Raw genomic sequence first — 20,794 nt, 5'->3', positions numbered from 1 at the left:
TCATGAGAAGGTCACGGAACACTCTCCAATATACACACTGCTTTGCATTCTTCAACGAACACTGTGGTTTCCTGTTGTGGTCTCCTTATGTAAGCTCAGTGATGCCAACCCCATTAATACTCTCCTCCACGCAGTTCAGGGCCAGTAACTTGCCCCCGTCTGAGCTCCTCATCTCCCTGCGAAGAGCTTTGGGCTGCACTGCAAATTTTAGCGCCCTTGGATTATCACTTCACAAGTGTCGACCTCGCTGTAACTGGCTGTTGACTCTGACATGCATACACACATACAAGTCTTCCCATTTGCAGGAGTGTCCTTCAGCAGGACTATTCTCAGATGAAATGCGGGCGTGTGGAAGACCCAGCGGGAGAGGGAAAGCGTTTGATCCACGCTATTTGTGCTGCTGCTGCTGTTCTCTAGTGGTTTAATTAGATTTAAAAAAAAACCCGCCAGACCTATCAACACTCCAGACCAGCTTGGAGAAAGCAGTTGAGACAAGTAGAGAGTGCAGCAAAGGGATATGTAAAAAAAACAGAGTTTGGGGAGCGGGGATGATAGGCGCAGACACAGAGGGAGACCAAAGGAGGGCAAGGGAAGTAAAAATCTAGAACAACATCAAAAAGCTGTCAGCGACAGAGGGGGATCAGCCAACATCAAAAATCAACTTCAGTCAAGCAGGTTGCCTTCGCGCATCAACTGGTACCGACTTTTTTTTTGCTTTTCCATCAGAGCGCTTCTGCTTAATGATGGCACCGAGAGTCAGCGCTTTCAATCCGGCTTGTCTTCGGAGCTCTGCGGGGCATTCAAAGACGAGGGAGGCAGTTTTACTTTCTCTTGAACGTAAAAGCTTCAGTGGCGTTTTTGCTGTTTTTTGTTCCACATTTGTCATTGAGACACATTCAACAGGTTGACGTTTCAACTGGCTATGAACTATTTTTCTTGTATTTGTCTTGACAATTCACCTCTGTGTTGGTTTTAGACTTGGCAAGTAGAGCATGTATGGAACATAATCCACAATCAGTTTGACAGTATCATCCAAAATATATAAATATGTTTTAAGATGGAGGTGTGTCATGGCTGGCAAGAAAAGGCATTCATGAAAATGTGATGGAGCAAAGAAGATCTTGTTTCACCAAAAACATACAACCTCTGAAAGTTACTTTATGTTGGAGTTAGTGGGAAATTGTTGCACTCCAAGCTCCTACTAGTCTGCATTGACAACCATTATTGAACGGTTGATAAGGCTTCATGAAACAGTGTCCTGATTTTCTGAGGCCACCAGATGGCGCTTTCTCCTGTGAAATGTTTGGACTTGAACAACTAATTCAATGAAACCTTATATGAGTTCTAAACCAAAAGCGCCATCTAGTGATCTCGGAAAATCAGGGCACTGTTTCATCCACCCTGCAATACTGTTTCATGATACCTCATCTACCCATCTGTAGTATTTAGTGGGACACCAACAAATAAAAACACCGTGAGTATATCTGTTGCAACAGCCTGAAGAGCTGTGAGGACAAAGCGTGAACTGGCAAATGCACTTTGGCTAGTGGTGCCAAAGCCGGCTATGACTTACTGGTTTAGCCCCCACCAGTGGTTGAGTTTGACACGTCTAGCAGATTGAATCAAAACATATCAACAAGTTAAAATGGTAGTTTGGACATCTGTACCGTGGCTCTAATGTGTTTGAACCCTCTGGCGTATATTTGCATCTGACCACCATCAGTTCACCATCATGGCTAAATTTGACTCAGACATTGGAAGTGGATTCTGAATATTCTTTTGATTCGTGGTAGTTTAACACTTTTAATTCTGCTCTGGTTTCCAGGCGGCGTGTATTCCAGTTCTGCTGAGTAACGGATGGGAGCTGCCATTCTCTGATGTCATTCAGTGGAACCAGGCGGTCATCGAGGGGGACGAGAGGTTACTGTTGCAGGTACCAATGCTTTTTGTTTGTTAGTTTGTTTGTTTTTTATTCTTATGGCGAGGTCCTCTGACATACACCAGTGCATGATGTGCTCACAATTTTACATTATTTTGGCGGGGTATAATTCACCTAGCACCGTCGTGTACAAGAAGATTTGAGTTTTAGGGAGAGGCTTTTCCATGGGCGGCATGTAATCACCAACAAACATGCACCAATCTGGATTTAAACTCAGGAATTACCTGTATCAAACCGTTTGGCTGCACGTCGGAGCCCTCTGAGACTGAACCGGGTCTTAATCCGGCTGCGGTTCAAAGCCTGCGTCTCCTCACACACCGGCACATCTGTAAACAGTATAAACACAGCTCAAACCTCAGCTCTCTTCTCTCACAAATTCCACGTCTCATCCCAATTGATCTGCTTCCATCTCGACCCTGTTTAGCCGAGGAATTAAAATTCAGTTAATGGCTAAAGCCCAGGGCTTCAAAGATTCAGGAAGATCAGGAACAGCAGGGTGTGAATGAGCAATGACGGTGAGGGAAGTATGGAAGTGCGTGATATTTCATTTGTGTTTATTAGCTTATAAAACAGTCAAACTCCAGTCTGGCTTTTGTATGTAATCTGAGGTTTTCCTCTGGGAATACTCTTTCTGTTGGAAGACAAATCTCTTTTTTGTTTTATTGAACTTTCTCTTGCAATTCTGTAGTGGTGAGACAACCAAACCAAATTACAAATCTGTGTTTTACTCTCACCTACCACTCCTTGCACCAAGCTCATCCTACTGTGTTTGCCACCTGCCCATATTCACTACTCCTGCCAACTTTACCTTCCCACCAACTTGCCTGCCAACGGCTCACTACACCTCCCACCCATCACTCCTTGTACCGACAAACCACGGATGAGTCCTTGTACTACGGTGTCTGTCTTGGGTCAAAAACATCTGAGATGTGAACATCAGCGAACCGGATGTCGGTGTGCATGGAGAGGGGGTATGAATACCTCTGAATACTGTCTTTGGAAACAAGTAAATACATCTTCTATTCCACTTTGTCCTCCAGAGGTGCGTTGCAGCGGGAGCTGTTCCAATCTCAGCATCAAAGGGTGATAGCCGGAGGACACCCTGCACACATAGAGACAAACAACAATTCGCTCACACGTTCACACCTATGGGCAATTTAGAGTGCAGAATTAACCTGAACCCCTTTAGGAGGTTTGGGCTTTCGGAGGTTGGTCCATGCAGGAAGGCCACCAGTCAATGTGTTGTGTATGTTTTGTAATCATTTGCAAGAAAAAGAACTTGACAAAAGACAACAAAACAGCCGCATTGCCAGTGTTTGACAGATAATGGTTCAACAGAACCGCTCAGTCATCGACGACTGCCGAGGTGTCTAGTTTGTTGTAGAATTACTCGCTCTGTAACAACAGGTCTACCACGCTGTCCCCTGCTGACTGGAGTGTGTACTGAAAAATGGGACACAGCTTTCAAAGTAGAGTAGCAGACGGCCCCCAAGTGGACGACCACTTCGTCGTGTAGGGGAGCCCCCGTCCGTCACCTGTTCGTGTCCCATATACCTGTACATTTATCAAATTCCGATCGACTCTCTTGACTTTACTCTACCAATATACAGACTGTCGTACAAGTCCTGCTCTCTCATCAGCATGTGTCCTCAGAAAGAGGCCATTCTTAACTCCTACTGAGTGACCTATCTTTGACTCTGCACTTCCACTTCCACTTATTCTGACCATCCTACCAACCACTCTGATACCCCACCTCCCAAACACTACCTACAAGGAAGCTGTAAACTGCGAACTAAACTACAACTAATCTCTCTCTCTTTCCTCCGGCACTATCGCCCCCTCGAACGAACCCATCTCTCCTGATACACCCACCCCCCTACCAAGATGGCCTTCCTCCCCCGGCCGTATCTTTGCCTCCCAACTTTCTCTTAATTAGAGTCTCAGTTCCCATGTGAGTAAAGTGTGTCAGGAGTGTGAGGAAGCCTGGGTGAGAGGAGACCAGTGTTACAACAGGGGGGCGAGGATGCAGAGGGCGATGTTTAGCAGCTTGAAGGCGTCGCTAACTGCTGCTTATTAGGAAATGTGTGAACACTAGAGGCTTTGAAGAAGCCGACCACGTGAAGCCTCTCGCAGCTTTTCCTCCACTCTGGTTAAGCTGACGAGCTTAACTCTTGTTGTGATTGAATCTGTTGGCGCAAATCACTCTGGAGCCCTCATTTATTCATCATCTAATTACCGTAGGTAACAATTGAACCTGAAAAACCCGATATCAACACGGAGTCAGCTGGCTTTTGCACTGTGTTGCTCATTGCAGATTTTGTGAGGTGTTTTGGAATATTCTTTTTGTTTGTTTACAAATGGTTGAATGTAGATTCAGTTGGAGCAAAATGTGCTGATGTTCTGGTGTCATGGAAACTGTTTAAAAGAGTGTTATTCTACTCAGCTACACTCAATTAACAAGACCATGTCTACGATCTTCTTCTTTCTCTTTCGGCTTCTCCCATCAGGGGTGGCCACAGCGGATCATCCTCCTCCATCTCACCCTGCCCTCTGCTTCCTCTTCTCTCAAACCTACAAACCTCATGTCCTCCTTCACCACCTCCATCAATCTCCTCTGTGGCCTTCCTCTCCACCTTCTGCCTGGCAGTTCCAACCTCACCATCTTCCTACCAATGTACTGGCTCTCTCTCCTCTGTACATGTCTTTTCAACATCTTCTTTTTCTTTCGGCTTCTCCCTTCAGGGGTGGCCACAGCGGATCAGCTTCCTCCATCTCACCGTGTCCTCTGCTTCCTCTTCTCTCAAACCTACAAACCTCATGTCCTCCTTCACCACCTCCATCAATCTCCTCTTTGGCCTTCCTCTCCACCTTCTGCCTGGCAGTTCCAACCTCAACATCTTCATCTACCAATGTACTGGCTCTCTCTCCTCTGTACATGTCCAAACCATCTCCATCTGGCCTCTCTGACTTGGTCTCCCAAACACCTGAGCACATGTGCTGTCCCTCTGATCCTATCATCATCCTGCTCACTCCCAGAGAGAAGCTCAGCATCTTCATCTCTGCTACCTCCAGCTCTGCCTCCTGTCTTTTCCTCAGTGCCACTGTTTCCAAACCATACAACATTGCTGGCCTCACCACCCTTTTGGACACATTCCCTTTCATCCTTGCCAACACCCTTTTGTCGCACATCACACCTGACACTTTTCTCCAATGATTCCATCCTGCCTGCACACGCTTCTTCACCTCCTTCTCACACTCTCCATCGCCCTGGACAGTTGAGCTCAAGTACTTAAAGTCCTCCACTTTCTTTATCTCTGCACCCTATAACTAACTGCAGTCTCACGTCCACCCTGAACTCCAATTGAACATGAATCTGTCAAGTAGATTTTTCTGTCTGTAATGTATTATTCAATGGATTAACTACCATCCATCCGTCTCTCCATCCATCTTCCACTGATTATCAGCATAATGTTGAAGGACCAAAGAGGCCAACACTCCCCCTCCATACTGCATTCCTAAGCCGAGAGATGTAGTTCCTCCATTGTGCCCTGACTCGTCCATGTGGGCATCTACCAAGTTAAATATACCCGAAATAGATGCTTGAGCTCCCTATACGAACAACGTATTTTGAAGGAGGACAATCCTGAATAGAAATGTCCAAAGGTTATCCCTACTTCCCGACACACATTTATGCAATGCATTATGACGTTGGAACATCCACACTTCCCTACTCAGGACATGCGCAAGTCCTAGGTGTCCAGTTGAAACACTGTTCTGGAAACACTTGACTCCACTGTGAGCGCTCAATTCCCACTGCAGAAAAAAATGTTCCTACAAAGACTTAAAGGTGTCGATGATATTCACATATGTGGATTCATGTCTTCCTGTTATTAATGCATCATAACAGACTCCTTTCCAAATTCACCAATATTTAAATGTTGGAAATCATTTGTTGTTTTTGGCGTCACTTATTTTCCCATCATATTTTCTGTCCCCCCAGGTGCCGTCCACAGTGAGAGCAGTAGAAAACGAAAGAGTTCTGGCTCTCAGACAAAGGACCCAGATGTTGTGGGAGGCGTACTTTTCGTCCGTGGACAAGATCGTCCTGACTACACTGGAGGTTTGTCCTCAACCTCTGCACACGCTGAGACACAACTTTCAAAAGAGCTGCCTTGAAATCTACCAAACAATGAAGTAGAATCACTATCTTTTCTTGTACCTTGTTGTAGATTCAATTGTCTTTCTTTGCAGCTTTTGAGGTAAATCTAGCAACCAAATCTTTACTTGTATGTTTTTTAAAAATGATAGCTTTTCTTATCATAGGACACAACAACAACACAACAGTTTCATTTTCTTTTGCTCAGCGACATCACCTGCACTTCCATGATTAAATTGTCAGATGTGTTGTTTATTTCTCGACTTTGCCGTCACAAGGCGCCGTTTCCTTTCCTGTCAAAACATTAAGCTGCTATAAACACAGGGTTTCACTTCACCTCTGCTATAAGTGGTGTGTTTTCACCGCTCACACGCTCATCATGGCTGTTTTGGTATTTGAATCAAACCTCTCTTTTATCGGCGTAATTACGAGGCTGGATCGTCGCTTGCGCTCGACATTTCGGCTCTTTCTCCGTCTGATATCTACTCCTGTGGCTGCAGGGAACATTTTTCAAAGCGGGCCTCGCATCCGATCCCCCCCCCCCCAAATCCCCTCATTTAAAGAAATGATACGTTATCATGCTTCGAAATATCAGTCGCCATCTGCTGATCTTGTACTTGCAATGATCAGGCTGCGCATTTCACAACGACATCCAAATACAGGCTGGATTTAACCACACTACTATGCTACACCAACCTACTGTTGCACACAGACGGTCAAGAAAATGATTTTAACGGCAAAGTTGCAAGTTTTGTGAAGCAACTGAACGTCCTGATCCAGGAGTTTTCTTCTATGGCTGGCAATAAATGTAAGAAGCCCCCAATTTCCCTATCTTGAGAAATCACACAGACTGTCTGGGGCTTTAAAGAAACGCAGGCCTGGCCGACTCTGGTGTGTTTTCTTCCAGGGATTTATGCTGCAGATAATAAAGGGAAGGTTTCTGGAGGTTGCTGATAAGCTGCTTATATACATACAGCATGCGGAGGGGGGGACCTTTCCTCTGGAGACACAGCTGTGCAGCTGCAGAAGTCCTGGGGGCTTCAAACAGATGCACCCCGCCACATGATCTCCTCCTGCTGGAGAAAGTCAGACGAGCAAAGACTGAGACCTGGACTGGGGTTATGAGAGACCATGGGCCCAAATTAGATAATACTGTTGCTGATGTTGTGAAGTCAGATGAAGCTTCATGAAGCCTCATTTTCAGAGCTGAAGGGTGGTGTTCTGGGTTGGAGAATTATGAGCCAAAGATAATGCTGCAGAAAGTGCCATCTAGTGGGCACAACTTTATAGTGCAAGCTCAAAAAATAAAATGCACATTTTTTTAGAAACAAAACAATAATATCGCACAAACGTTTGTCCACAGATCATCAAGGACCGAGTGTTTTCTCACGTGTCCAGGAACAAGTACATGTGGAACTCCCTGCCAGGAGGGCTGCTGGTCCTCCCGGAATACTCCACACATCTTGCACATTTCCCTTTCTTCTATCTTGGCTTAGGTAATCGGTTTACACTTTCCAGACTTCCTCATTCCATCATAGTGCAGCTGGAGATGAGATGTATTTGGTTTTGTTTTTATAATTCTAGGGGTCACTCCGGGTCAGGAGTTCACTGCTGTCATCCACGCCGTGTCACCGTTGGTTTCCCAGTCTCAGCCAATCATGAAGCTACTTCAGGTGGTTTCCAAGTCCAAGTACTGCTCCCAGGTATGATCGCGCTCCATCTGTATTGTCATTTTATAAACAGAATATATGGTTGCTATACCGTAGAGGTAGATGTACAGTGTATGAGGTGTTGAAGTATCTGTTGGAAAAAGAAATTGTATACATTCACTAGTATTTGTGAATTATTATTGTTACTATTATTACTGTGCATATTTTCTGGTAAATTTTCCTCTAAATTTCACAGTCATATTCCAAAAAATTGAGTTATTTATTCATATTTTTTAATTAATCTTGTGAAAATTTCTAGTAAATTTTCCTTCATACAGGTATTTCACAGACATATAATTTTGTAATTGATTTTTTCATACATTTTATGAAGTGTTCATCCCAAAAAAATATTTTTTTGTCATTTTTTGTTATTATTGTTATTATTCTTGTGCAGATATCTAGGATATTTTTCATTGCAATATTTCACAGTCATATTATTTAGTGATAAATAAAAGTTTTTGCCTTAGGCAACTTGTTTTGACTCAAGATTTTTAAATTAAATGATTTATGATCTAAATGGTAATGGTGACTTTTAACTTTTGTTTTATAAGTTTATCACATAAATATTACACACACAAACACATCAGAACACAACCATCAAACCCTGATTTTTTGCCATTTTCTCTCCATCGTAACCGTGATTATTTTGTTATTTTTTAATAGTTTCGAGACCATGTGATCACGCATGTACTAGTGTTTAAAAAACAAATACACTATTTTTCGACATGACAAACTGTAAATGAGAAACACGGGAGAAAAGTTGGACACAAATTTGAATTTCACAGGCGGCGACAGGCCTTGAGATGATTTAGTGCTCTAACTTTTTTTTCCCTGCAGATCATAATTATCTGGAACAGTGAGAAGCCGCCACCCAGTCGCAGCAAATGGCCCCCCATGCCGGTCCCGCTCACCGTGACGGACGGTAGACGGAAGGTAAGCGGCGACGTCAGCTCTCAAGCCCACTCTCCATGCGTGACGGGTCTGCCTGTTTGTGCCTCACTCATCCTGTCAGCCTTCTGATTCATTTCCTATCTGGCATGTCCAGCCATCCGTGTGACAACCACTTTCCCAAATGTCAGTCAGCTTTCCCTCCACTTCTCTCTCTATTAGAAAGAAGTCAGATTCCTCTCACAAACTGATGAAAGCTACTTCTCCGTCATGGCAAACATCATCAACTGTAATGTTTGTCTCTCAGGCCTCCAGTCGGTTTCTACCTCACGTTGCCATAGAAACGGAAGCAGTGCTGAGTCTGGACGAGGATACAGTTCTGCTCACCAGCGAGGTCTGTGAACAGTGGACTTCTCTGCTATCGTCCTTATTGTACAGAAATAGAAGAGTGACTCACGCTTGCTCAGGTTAACTTTGCCTTCCTGGTGTGGCGGAGCTTCCCTGAGAGGATTGTGGGGTACCCTCCCAGGAGCCACTTCTGGGACCCCGTGAAGCACGCCTGGGGTTATACCTCCAAGTGGACCAATGACTACTCCATAGTGCTGACTGGAGCTGCCTTCTACCACAGGTAACCTGCTGAGGTGGGACTTGGGAATAGACCTAGTGACATGTTTGTAATTTGAAACTGGGTCTGCAACTTCAGTCTTTTAAGGACACTGTAGGTTGTTATTTTGCCAGGATATTTGCAGAAGCAAATTGCAAAAAATGTATTTGTTTCAAATGTGTCCAGAAAGGGGCGGGCAATATGGCGAAATATATCATGTTTTATTTATTTATTTACTTACTTTAAATAAGTGTTTCAATTTTATCACTTCTCTTTTGCATGATTGTATTGTAGTTTTGAGTTTCCAGACAAATCCTTAGCTTCTTTGCCTGAACTTGCTTCAGAAAAACAATTATTCTTTCTCTCTTTACATTTTAGAGCACATTTATTTGTGTTGTGGATTGACTTTTTGGCCAACTTTTAAACCACAAAGCAAACTTTGACAGTCCATGAGTATCAGTAGTTTTTAAGTGAGGCTCTGTTAGCTCTGCGGTGCAGACAGTCTTTGGCGTAGCGGGTCCCACAAGGATCCCTCCCTCCAGGGTTCTGTGGTGAAAGTGTGTGGTCAAGTTAGAGGCGCACCAGGTTTAAAAACAGCTGGAAGTTGCGCATGTGAGCGGCTTCTTGGTTGTGAGTGTGTGGGAAGAGGAGCGCCGCGCACCACAGCAGCAGTGAATCCATGTGATCTCCTCACATTGGCTGCTCCTCAACACATTCTAAATGTTGTGATTTAATGTCAACATGTCGAACACCTCTATCTCCAGACAAATGAGGTGAAATTTGATCATTTTTCCACGGCACACCTGACACTCTCTCATGGCACACTGGTGTGCCGCGGCACCCCGGTTGAAAAACGCTGGCCTAGATTAGTCTGACAAGTCTCTGCAGGCAATGTCGTCTGTGAGAGAAAAGAATGGCCTCTGTGAAGTAAATATTTTGCTTTTCTAGGTTGTCATTCATGTGAAATTGACAACATTTTGTATTTCCTCTTGGTGCCAGTGCAGTCAATAAATTCTGAATAGATGCATTGTGAATAAGATTTATGTCAATATATCGATAGTTATTGTACTATGATATTACAGTTGGCAAAATATCGTGAGGGACATGGTGATAACCCCCCCCCCCCCCTTAGAGCAAACAGCAGACTTCAAACACTGGAATATTTGACACTTTTAGGAGTGAGATCAGTTTTGTCTCACCTAAATGCAATATAAAGGAGTTCAACTTAAAGACCAGACCATGGTAGCAACTTCCCTAAGCAAGTGGAGTTGAGTCATCTGTAGGTGACATGCAGTCAAGTTGAGAGTCGTCTAACAGTTCAAATGACGCAAGCTTCACTTCACCTTTCTCTAGAAGGTTACCGGGGAGACACAAAATAACCCCACTGTTGCTCAGCTGTCACCTTCAGATGCTGATGTCACCTGCACCATGAAAGGGGCAAACTGCTGCTTACGGCTTACGCAGTCATACGAGATACATGAAACGAAAACCACGACTTGAATCCTTGCTGTCAGGTTCTCCATTGGACACCTGGTTTTCTTAAATAAAAGAAGGGCATTTTCTACTTTTGGGGGACAAAGCTTCATGGAGTCCATGGGATTAGATGTTCTTTTTTAGTCCCACAGTGGAAATATTCAACATGTCGCAGCAACCAATGGTAATGACAGATGGCACTCTCTCAAGCACATCAACCACTAACAGCTGAACGTGACGCTTCATGAAGCTTCATCATCAGGAGTGGATTGAATGCAGAGAAAAGTGAACCACTGACTGTAATCTCTTTCTTATATTCCGGTGGGGATTTTTTGCACCATCAGTGTTGGAACATTTGCTCTGACACAAGTCTAGAACGAGGCATTCACAGAGAAGATGCAATCTAAGTCATTCCTGCGAGAGAAGGCCCAAGAGGAAACTGGTTTTCTCTGTAGTTTGTCAGAATAGCGGAGCGTTGACTCCCGACAGGATGTTAGTGGTATGTGTGCCCATCTGAGTCAAACTGAAAGTCAGGAGTCAGATTCTGTGTATCACACCAGAGGGTTGCAGAAAGTTCAGCTGAGAGTCTTAAAGGGAAATTTGACTCATTGATGTATAATAGGAGTCAACACACACTGGTTTGCAAGCCATGTTCTCATAAGGCTCATGCTATAAATGCTACCTTTCTGAAATACTTACTGTTCTACATCAATGACAACACCCTTCTGTCAGCTGTATGCATGTCGTATGTGGTGTTTTAAGATATCACAACTGCTTGCAAGGCTGCCGCGTTGCTTTTACAAATAAAAATCAAGCAGAAAAAGACATATAAAGTGAAATAAGACGGGATTTACTTGTCAAATATGGAGACATCTGTAATGAACGGGAGGATTTAATTGGTTCTGCTCTATAAATATCAACCCCCTACGGATGGTGAAAGGGTTAACTTGTCCCAGATACATACCATCAACATACATCACGACCCCCGTCTTTACATAAAAAACGTACTCCTGTGACATCTGCCACATATGCCCTTTCATACCTTGATTTTCTTACTCACGTGAACAGAGAGGTTTCTCGCCTTGTTTTCCTGATGTAGTGAGTGCGGGGGAGGTGGTGGAGAGAAGAGGAATGAAAGGGAGTTTAAGACAAGACAGGAGGAAGAGTTCAGAGAGGAAGGAGTGAAAGCAGATTACGTTTTTGGGATCCAGAGTACTGGACAGAGATGAGGGGAGTTGAAAGGACGCTTTATAGGACAGTGGACGTCAGCGCCATGATGTTTGGTTTAGAGCTGGGGTCATGAATCTTTGAGCAACTGCGAGCTACTCCAAGGGCACTGTGTGACCGGACTACCAGCGGGCTCTACGTTGGTGACCCCTGGTTTAGAGACTCATGAGTCAAATTTATACATCTCATCCGAAATACCAAGAAAGATCCGATGATAAAAGTATATCAGGGAGAAGTGCGGTGTCACTTGTGGAGAAGTGTGGAAACAAAGTTAGGGAGGCCAAGATGGTTAGGACAAAGTAATGGACTGGGAATGTTGAAGATAAACAAAGGGGAACATCACCTGGAAGGTGTGTGGGGGACATGGAGGTGTGACAAGAGGATGACCAAGATACGTGAAGGTGGAGGACTGGCTGTGGCAACCCCAGTTGTTCAATTACCGGAGCAGAAGAAGTAGGAGGCCACTTTGGTAGATGGATATGCAAGCAGTTTTGCAGATGATGTGGATCTATTTATGGCTTGTAGACCTTTACTGCACACATTATCTTCATGAGTAAGACAACAGAGAGGTGAAACTTTGGCAAAGCCTCTTGAAAATGTTGTCAGGCAGCAGAATGCAGACAGAAGTCCATCGCGATGTTTCGGCCGTCATGTAAAGATGTTGCCACAGTAGTTCCCAAGAGATTCCACCGTCTAAATGACCACTGGAAGATGATCGGCAGGATTTGTAATTGATTTATTTTCCCTCACTGAAGTGGCTCGGGAAAGGGGCTTGATAGTGTGTTCAACTTCCGCGTCAGTCACATATTTTCTCACTGCCATGTCTGCAGGTACTACCACTACCTGTTCTCGCATTACCTGCCCCAGTCTTTGCGAACTCTGGTGGATCGCACTTCCAACTGTGAGGACATCCTCATGAACTTCCTGGTCTCTGCTGTGACGCACTTGCCACCGATCAAAGTGGCCCAGAGAAAGCAGTACAAGGAGCTTCCCGGCCCGCAGGTGGGTAGACCACTCGCGGCGAGCTAGTGGTATTAGACTTTCACCGCTTCTTTCACTCACCAGGGCACGAAGACGGTTCCTTGGGCCAATCCTGAGCACTTCAACCAACGCCAGGAGTGCATCAACACCTTTGCCAACTGGTTTGGCTACATGCCTCTGGTGCACTCGCAGTTCCGCCTTGACCCAGTGCTTTTCAAGGATCAGGTGTCGGTCTTCCGCAAGAAGTACAAAGACCTGGAAAGGGCATAAACATGGGCTGGACTTGTGGCCTTCTGATGGACCCGTCAGAAACAGGTTGGTTTGTGACAGCATGGCAGACCCTGGTGGACTGTCCCAGACTGGACATACATGAAGGCAAAATGAAGAAGAACTGCAAGATGTTCACCTAAAAACATTATCAGAGGCCTTGAAGAGAGTTTAGGGGCCTCTGGAGACAAACCTTTGATGGCTCTGATGTTAAAACAATGAAGAGAAGGCAGCTAATGCCAGAAGAACCCATGGTACTCTGCACTGGTGCCGTGCACTCTGGGTGGTGAGCGAGTGTGAGTCTGTGTGCGTGCGTGTGTGAGTGTAACTGAACTGCTGTGCCGGGATGGTTGCCAAGCAAAGGAGATGATAACACATAATAAAAACATGGTCCAATAAATGAATTGATTTCTAAGCGCAAATTCTGGTCTTTTATTAAAGCTGGAAATAAAACACTCCACTTCCCTCAAAAACTGGCCATACTCACTCAAACAGGATATTTGACATGAACCAACAGACACATTGTCAAACTCATTGAGTGTTCAACTAGTACAATTACTTAGGGCATTGGCTTTTGGCTCAGCTCTGTCTTCACCCACTTCAACTGGTTTAGCTTCGTTGTAACCGGAGACGCTGCATCTACACGTCGGTTGGTCTGGCACTCCATTCCTCACACTCCCACCTTGCGAGGAGATTCCTGTGTATGGTGTACAAATCCTGTTTGCAAGTTTCCATCGTGGAGTGGTGAGTCCCACGGAAAGGTCTGGTGACTGAAGCGGAAGTTTCATAGCGTCTTCGACTCTAAGGTTGATGAAGATGGTTGGACTCAGACGTCAGACTCAGTCAAGGAACTTGCCTGTACTGCAGTAAGACACAGCCACCAACTCTGGCTGATGCTGAATGACACTATATGGGACAGTGTGGCACACACCCAGGTCTTGTCTGTGTACTGGAGCCAGAGCACCAGGAGAATACAACCCAGCTAAAAGCAAAGCTCCATTGCTGTGGTACATCTTGAGGGATGTTTCGCACCTAGTTTTGGTGGTAACAGCTCAGGAAAAACCACTAACTACAAGCAATTCAGTAAACACGGTACTTAAATGTAAGTGGTTGAGGTTCCAGTGGAGAACATAGTGTCAGTATGCATATGTGAGAAGTGAAACAGTTGGGTTCAGTTCCCTTTATCAATGTGTATAACTGAAGATTTCTCTGCTACAGCAGTTGCATGACAAAAAAGGAGTGGTCCCCAACCTTTTTATCACCACGGACCGGTCAACACTTGACAATCGGAACGTGGCCTGGGTGGTATGAAGTTGCCAGGCCTCTGCATGTTTGTGTGTCCACTAAGACTCACAAAGTCTCCTCTGGACCAGTGCCCTAATGCTCTCTGACTCTGGTCGCTATAGTAACGTTTAAACATGCCTTCAAAAGAACATACGGATACAACACAAAAATCGACAAAATTGATAAAACCCTAAAAGCAATGGGAGCCCCGAGTTTGTTTCTCTGCAACAAGACAGTCCCATGTAGGAGAGACGGTAGACGGTCGCGATAAAGCCATATTTCCAAGTACGACTCCCAGTACTGGTAACTTTCTTCGTCTTGGAAGTCGTAGGTTCTTGTCCTGTCTCTTCACTGAGCCTTTTCTCCTTCGCAAAGAAACGGCCGTTTTGCGAGCTTGTGGGTTAAATTTTGGCTCGCAAGTCGCCGAGGCTTAACCGAGAGAATCCGGTCATTAAAAAAAAAAAAAAAAGGATTTTCAAAATAAAAGATAATTCAGACAAAAATTATTACGGAAAACAGAAATAATTATTTCTTGTGCGGACAGGTACTGGGTTCCGGCCCGGTGGTTGGGGGCCAGTGCCATAAAGGATCAGACTGTTTGGAATCCTGTACACTATTTAATAACAAGACTTGTACGAGCACAGACCTTCAATTTAAAACACAAGTACAAAAAAAAAAAAAACATATGCATCTCTTCAACAAAATTAAATTCAAACACAGAACTGGTGAACAACCCTTTTTGGTAAATAGGTCAGTAATGGAGCACGAAGGAAGACCACCTCATTGAACACGAGCACAGACGCACCTGAGGTTCATAGCTGCCGAGCAATTCATTGAAATTCATAACTCATATTCCCGCAACCTGCCGAGCGTTTGTTTTTTTTGTCTTCTTTTAAGCAAACAGACTTGTCACAGCAGCTTCTTCTCCAAGTGAAGTCAAGCGAGTTTCGAGTCGAGATCCTTGAGGCGAAACTTCAGAAATACATGTAATGAGTGTTTCAACCCAAAACGCGTGCCCAAGGCCAAACAAGTTTCGACGCAATACTTGGCCCGCAACAACTCAATAAACACATTGTAATTAAAACATTTAAATGAGTTTGAAGCTGCCTGGTGTTCACACAAACATATGCCAGTTTCATTAAAAAAAAAATCATTTATGTTCGTCCTGAAAACAAGTCAGGCGGATTGCTTTTGAACAGTTTATGGCCGTCTGGAAGAATCGCTGTGAGTGGGAGGAAACACCTCGGGGTGGAGGGCCGTCATTTTCTCAGTGTCAACATGGCGTTTACGTCCCACAAAAGGTTCCGCATTTGATCCATAAGAACCTTCATCTCTTGGTTTTTCAGGCGCACTTTCTGCATGGAGACACAGATCACTGACGTTAGAACGAGGACGTGCCTAGCGGATTGATCCAGTAATGAACACTAACTTGATGGATTTAAAGACAAGATGAAAAAACTAAATATGAAAATTGAGACATGCAAATTCATTTCCATTTAAAGTCCGTCCTGAGTTTATCTGGTCACCAGCAGAGCTGGGTTCACAGCACCGTCTGATAGTCGAAGGCTCCAGCAAGCCCAGGAAACATAGCGCTTGAGCAAACAATGACAGCATTTATTTATTTTACAATTCCAGCTAAATCTTTTTGTTTTTTTAGTGATACTTTGGGGGTTTTTTTTATGTATTATTACACTTGCATATTTACCTTTTTTTCTTGAACTATATTTAGTGTTATTCTAGTTTCTAATAAAATGTTTTGATGCTTTCTAAAATAACGTTTAGATTTTCTTCATGATGTTATACTACATTTACACATTGGGTGCGTTCAGGCATAACCAACCAATTCTTGTGGTGCATTCAAATGACATTTTTTCAGGGGAAAATTTTCTTGAAACTAATATTTAAAATAGTTTGATTCCGGATTGTAAGGGATTGAGGTGCCTCTGTGTTAATACATTATGTACATATAACATTAGAAGCCATCAATACAAACAGATGAGCCTCGTGTGGACAGATCATGTTTAGACACACAAAACGTGAAGATAAAGGTACTGGGTTGAGTTTCACAATGTACAGTGCAAACTCTAAACTGCCCAAAGTCAAATTCTTTCTGTAAAACTATACACAGACATAGAAAAGAATACGACTGATCTGAACCAAGGAGGGAGCTGCATGTGGTTTGCAGAGGAGGAGGAGGGAGAACAAAGGTTACTGAATAGTTTATTGACACTCTCAGAGTGTTTTGTTACTGCAAACAAAAGAGACATTTTGTTCTTGAAAACCTGGACTGTAGAATAAGTTTGAGTCGCAACTCTGTTTAAGCTCACTGAGGTTTGTGCTGCTGCTCTCACCAGCTGTCAGTCAAACTCGATGTGTAGTCTTTGGGCGACCAGATGTTCAGGGACACTCGGGACAGAAATTGAGAAAGGAGTTGGGGATACGTTGATGTAATGACTTTACCTCTATGAGAGTTTTATGTTTAAATTCTGCTGCATGAAGCACATCTGTCGTTCAAATTTATCAAATTCGATTGTGGCGTCCAGAGGGCTGAATGTGCCAAAACACAACGGGAAATGTACCTTTGCTACCCCCTAGAGGACACAAAGAGCAATAACACCATACTTCATTGAGAGGAGCCATAAATAGAATTCTCCCGTTAACTTCGATGTTTTTGGAATCATGCCATTGCGAATCTATATTTCAATTGCAGGTTGGTGTTGATAAACTGGAAAAAACTGATGATGGTGGACACCACCATGGTTATTACCTGCTCAAAACGTTTAATTTTTTAACATTTATATGCAGGTTATAGTCCCATTTGTAGACAAAACAAAACAGAGAACAGACCTCGAGAACTTCATTTCTCTCCTGGTGGACCGCAGGACTGCACGGCTCCACTTGGGCGACGGTAAGTTCCTCTCCCATATATGGTACCAGCTGCATTAGGTTAGAATATCCGTGTTAGGGACATTGTTTTTACAGAGCAAACATCCAAACTGCTGTGATGTAACTACACCAGAGAAAACACGGTTCTCATTATGTGATGTTTATCATGTCAAGTAATCGTATCATGATACAAATGGATTCAACAAGAGATGTTTTATATAAGATACATACATACAAAAAGCAGTTGACTTAGTCGACTATAATCTACTATTAAGTCAGTTGCCGACGGGTTCATTGTCCACTAGTTGTGATAATAACACTAACTTACCCGAGGAAAGTGGACCTTCACGACCCCAAAAAAGTTCATTTCATTTCATAAAGAACACATCAGAGGACACATACGTTTCACACCTAATTTTGAGCAATTTAAATTCAAATACGTTTCAAAACAACCTCTGACACTACACAAGTGTTTCCAACACTTTCCAAATACAGTGGTGCCTCGGTTTTCGAACGTCTCGGAATTCGAACATCTGTTTTTTCTTCATATTGAGGTGTAAAACCTTTCCTGTCTCCGCACTGGACCGTGGTAGAGTGTCACAGGGGAGGTGCTGGAGCGCTCACTCCAGGGTTTGATGTCCTGTTGTGGGCTGGAGCTGGGACAGGGATGAGGCGAGTCTGGGACAGAGCGTGACTTGGTTTATGACTTTGTCACAGCCAAACTGCACAGAAGCGCACATTCAGAGCTGGACACGCACCGGGCACCTCTTCACTTCTGGAGAGACGTCACTCACTCGGCAACCCCTCCCACATGCAGCGGCCACACACATAGAGGAACAGCGCACCTGCAGCAGACACTCTACATTCACTCCTACAAAAGCCTATTTTAAGGCTTGGAACACATTATTTCTTTTTCCATTCATTGTAATGGGAAAAATCGATTCAGATTTCGAACAAATCGCTTCTCGAACGGCCGTCTGGAACAGATTGTGGTCGAGAACCCAGGTACCACTGTATTTGTTATTACTATTCACATCACAATACAACATGTTACTGTGTTCGTCACTCCGAACGCATCAACTTATGAGTAATACAGGCTTCACAGCGGCCAGTAGGAAGTGTGATATACTGTAGGAAGAATGAGGAACGTTTTAACCTCTGGCGGTGCCTCCTGCAGGTCAGATGTCATCTCCACACAGCGCTCGTACAGAAGTCTCAGTTTTCGGAAGAGCAGAGCCAGCTGTCTTAAGTGTTCCTGCAGCTTTCCGAAGCGATCCTGGTACATGGCCTGACTCTGGGTCACACCGTTGGGCAGCTGAATAAAACATGAAACAAGATTTTTAAAAAAGAAAAACCTCAAACATTAAAGATGAAACGTGGAGTTTGAGCTGAAGCAAGTCTTCTGTGAATATTGAGCAAATCATATTTCATACGGAGGACACACATTTCAACAATTATTTTCTCTTAATAATAAGAAATGGTTTATTAAAATGAGCAACAACTCTGGTTCAGATTTATGTTAGGATCACAGAATATTTCAGGGGCCCTTAACTAGTAAAATCGGCACTTATCTCTTGAGTATTTTAGTATGAATTACTACTAGAATCGATGCACTTTTGTGTCTTACTTGTGTGGCTCTTGTGATCTGGAAAATCTCCATCGTTCTGGTGACGATGTCCTGGACCGTCTCCTGTCCGATTCGACACAGGAACACGGGGGAGATCTCTCTCAGGGCTCCTTGAGGAGGCATTCCCTGCTGACCCGGGACCGGACCCGCGCCGGGGTTGAGGTGGGCTTGTTGCTGGGGGGCCATGCCTGCCATTGCAGCCTTCTGTGGGAGTGAGGCTGCCATGTCTGGCCAAACAAACAAAAGACGGCGCGTCAACTCTCCCGTCCAGTGTGATGAGCCCGGCACCACTGACCCAGAACAACAATATAAAGCCTCATGGTCGCAACACGTAAAGCGAGACCAACCCAACTAGCTAACAACGCGCGTCCAGTCAAAGCTAGCAACGACAAACACTCACCTTCGTCAACGAGAGGTGAATAAAGTCGCACTTCAAATTGTATCCCGACTCATTTCTAGACAAAACCGTTCTAGTTCTAATAGTTTTATCGTAAAACACAAATCGGACGGTTTACATTTCAAACAAAACAAGCTCCATTCATTGAAGTCAGGAAGCGCGGCCAGGCAACGCTGTATGACGTCATTTCCGGCCTAATGTGCACATTTCACCAGCAGATGGCGACAGAAACTGATTCAGTGTTTTTGCATCTTTCTTTTTTTTTTTACCACTTTCTGCATTGTAGATACAGACAGAAGAGATCAAATATATCAAGCAGGATCTAAGGAATTATGTAGTGTAGGAATTTACACCTTTAATGAATCTTCCGCGTGTTTGTTTACTCGTGAGAATGACAACCAAAAACCCACAACTTAAAATCCAAAAGAATGTATTCCCTGACAGAGGAGTCTCATGACCCTAACAGAGCTGTGGGTCCACAACTACGCCTGACTTAGCCTTAGCTCCAGTGGTGTAGAGTGACAAAGACCATCTCTGGCCCTGACCCTTTTATTACACATTTCAGTTCATCCTCCGTAATTCATCCTCCTCACCCATCGCTGTCCCAGAGGTTCCTTATCTTCCGACATTCCTTCAGTTAGGGGAAGGTAGATGTTCCCTGATGTCCCCACAAACTCAGGCTCAACTCATGCTGTTTGGACCGGTTCTGGGTTAGATGTCTCCTGGGTGGTTCCTGCCTTTCATAACTCCCACACTATCCTTATCAAACACACACCTCTCATACTGGATCGAACTGAGGTTACCTTATCCATTATAACTGCGTCTGTTGGATTCAATCTTTCACTAGACAAAGCATTATAAAGCAGTTTATTCAATAGCAGATACTTGATGAATATGATCATAAGTAAAATATCATGATTCCCACAGTAGCAACCAAAACTCTAAGTATGTTTCATATTTTAGATGAGTCAAAAGTAGCCACCTTTTGCTTTGTTGCCAGTGGTGTAAACCTGCATCCTTTTTCATGAGCTTCATGATGGAGTCACCTGTTGGAAAACCTGATCAGGTGACTGCATCATGAAGGTCATCGTGAGAAGCCAAGAGTGATCAAGGTGGCTGTTGTGAAGAATGTAAAATATAAGACATGTTTTAAGTAATTGCACACTTCTTTGTTTACTGCTTAATTCCATTCATAGTTGTGATGCCTTCAGTGAGATGTAAATAGTTCTGGAATAAACACCAGTTATGTGTCAAGTTTCGTCAATCACCAGTCCAAGAACTGGGAAGAAAGTTTTGATTTTGAAAGCTTTTAAACTGAATCTTGAGTTTCATTACGTTGGACGAACTTCTGCCTCC

The 20,794-nt window shown here is 44.0% G+C and overlaps 2 protein-coding genes across 2 annotated transcripts in view; one reads left to right on the top strand and one right to left on the bottom strand.

Moving 5' to 3' along the window:
• ext1c (exostoses (multiple) 1c) overlaps positions 1–13,677 on the top strand; it is an 86,020-nt gene extending 72,343 nt beyond the window's left edge. The window contains exons 4-12 of the mRNA XM_053864100.1: positions 1,826–1,933; positions 5,940–6,059; positions 7,459–7,591; positions 7,680–7,798; positions 8,642–8,737; positions 9,000–9,086; positions 9,160–9,320; positions 12,827–12,998; positions 13,062–13,677. Of these exons, the coding sequence (XP_053720075.1) occupies positions 1,826–1,933; positions 5,940–6,059; positions 7,459–7,591; positions 7,680–7,798; positions 8,642–8,737; positions 9,000–9,086; positions 9,160–9,320; positions 12,827–12,998; positions 13,062–13,247 (1,182 nt within the window). The 3' untranslated portion in view covers positions 13,248–13,677. The remainder of the gene's footprint in view (positions 1–1,825; positions 1,934–5,939; positions 6,060–7,458; positions 7,592–7,679; positions 7,799–8,641; positions 8,738–8,999; positions 9,087–9,159; positions 9,321–12,826; positions 12,999–13,061) is intronic.
• Positions 13,678–15,600: 1,923 nt separating this feature from the next.
• zgc:114119 (Mediator of RNA polymerase II transcription subunit 30-like) lies at positions 15,601–19,621 on the bottom strand. The gene is made up of 5 exons (XM_053864101.1): positions 19,442–19,621; positions 19,042–19,268; positions 18,571–18,729; positions 17,376–17,465; positions 15,601–15,883 (listed from the first exon to the last, which is right to left on the bottom strand). The coding sequence occupies exons 2-5, from the start codon at positions 19,264–19,266 to the stop codon at positions 15,788–15,790; spliced, it is 570 nt and encodes a 189-aa protein (XP_053720076.1). The 5' UTR covers positions 19,267–19,268; positions 19,442–19,621; the 3' UTR covers positions 15,601–15,787.
• Between the last annotated feature and the right edge of the window lie 1,173 nt (positions 19,622–20,794).

This window comes from Synchiropus splendidus, chromosome 4, assembly GCF_027744825.2.
Source record: "Synchiropus splendidus isolate RoL2022-P1 chromosome 4, RoL_Sspl_1.0, whole genome shotgun sequence".
NCBI classification, from domain to species: domain Eukaryota; kingdom Metazoa; phylum Chordata; class Actinopteri; order Syngnathiformes; family Callionymidae; genus Synchiropus; species Synchiropus splendidus.
Note: the sequence above shows the minus strand (reverse complement) of the source record. Positions and strands in the feature narration are given on the sequence as shown.

Coding starts and splice junctions, on each gene's coding strand:
- zgc:114119 (XM_053864101.1), bottom strand. CDS start 19,266: ATGGCAGCCTCACTCCCACAGAAGGCTGCAATGGCAGGCATGGCCCCC. Junction 18,730..19,041: donor AGATCACAAGAGCCACACAA/GTAAGACACAAA, acceptor TGTTTTATTCAG/CTGCCCAACGGTGTGACCCA. Junction 17,466..18,570: donor TGCAGGAGGCACCGCCAGAG/GTTAAAACGTTC, acceptor AACCTAATGCAG/CTGGTACCATATATGGGAGA.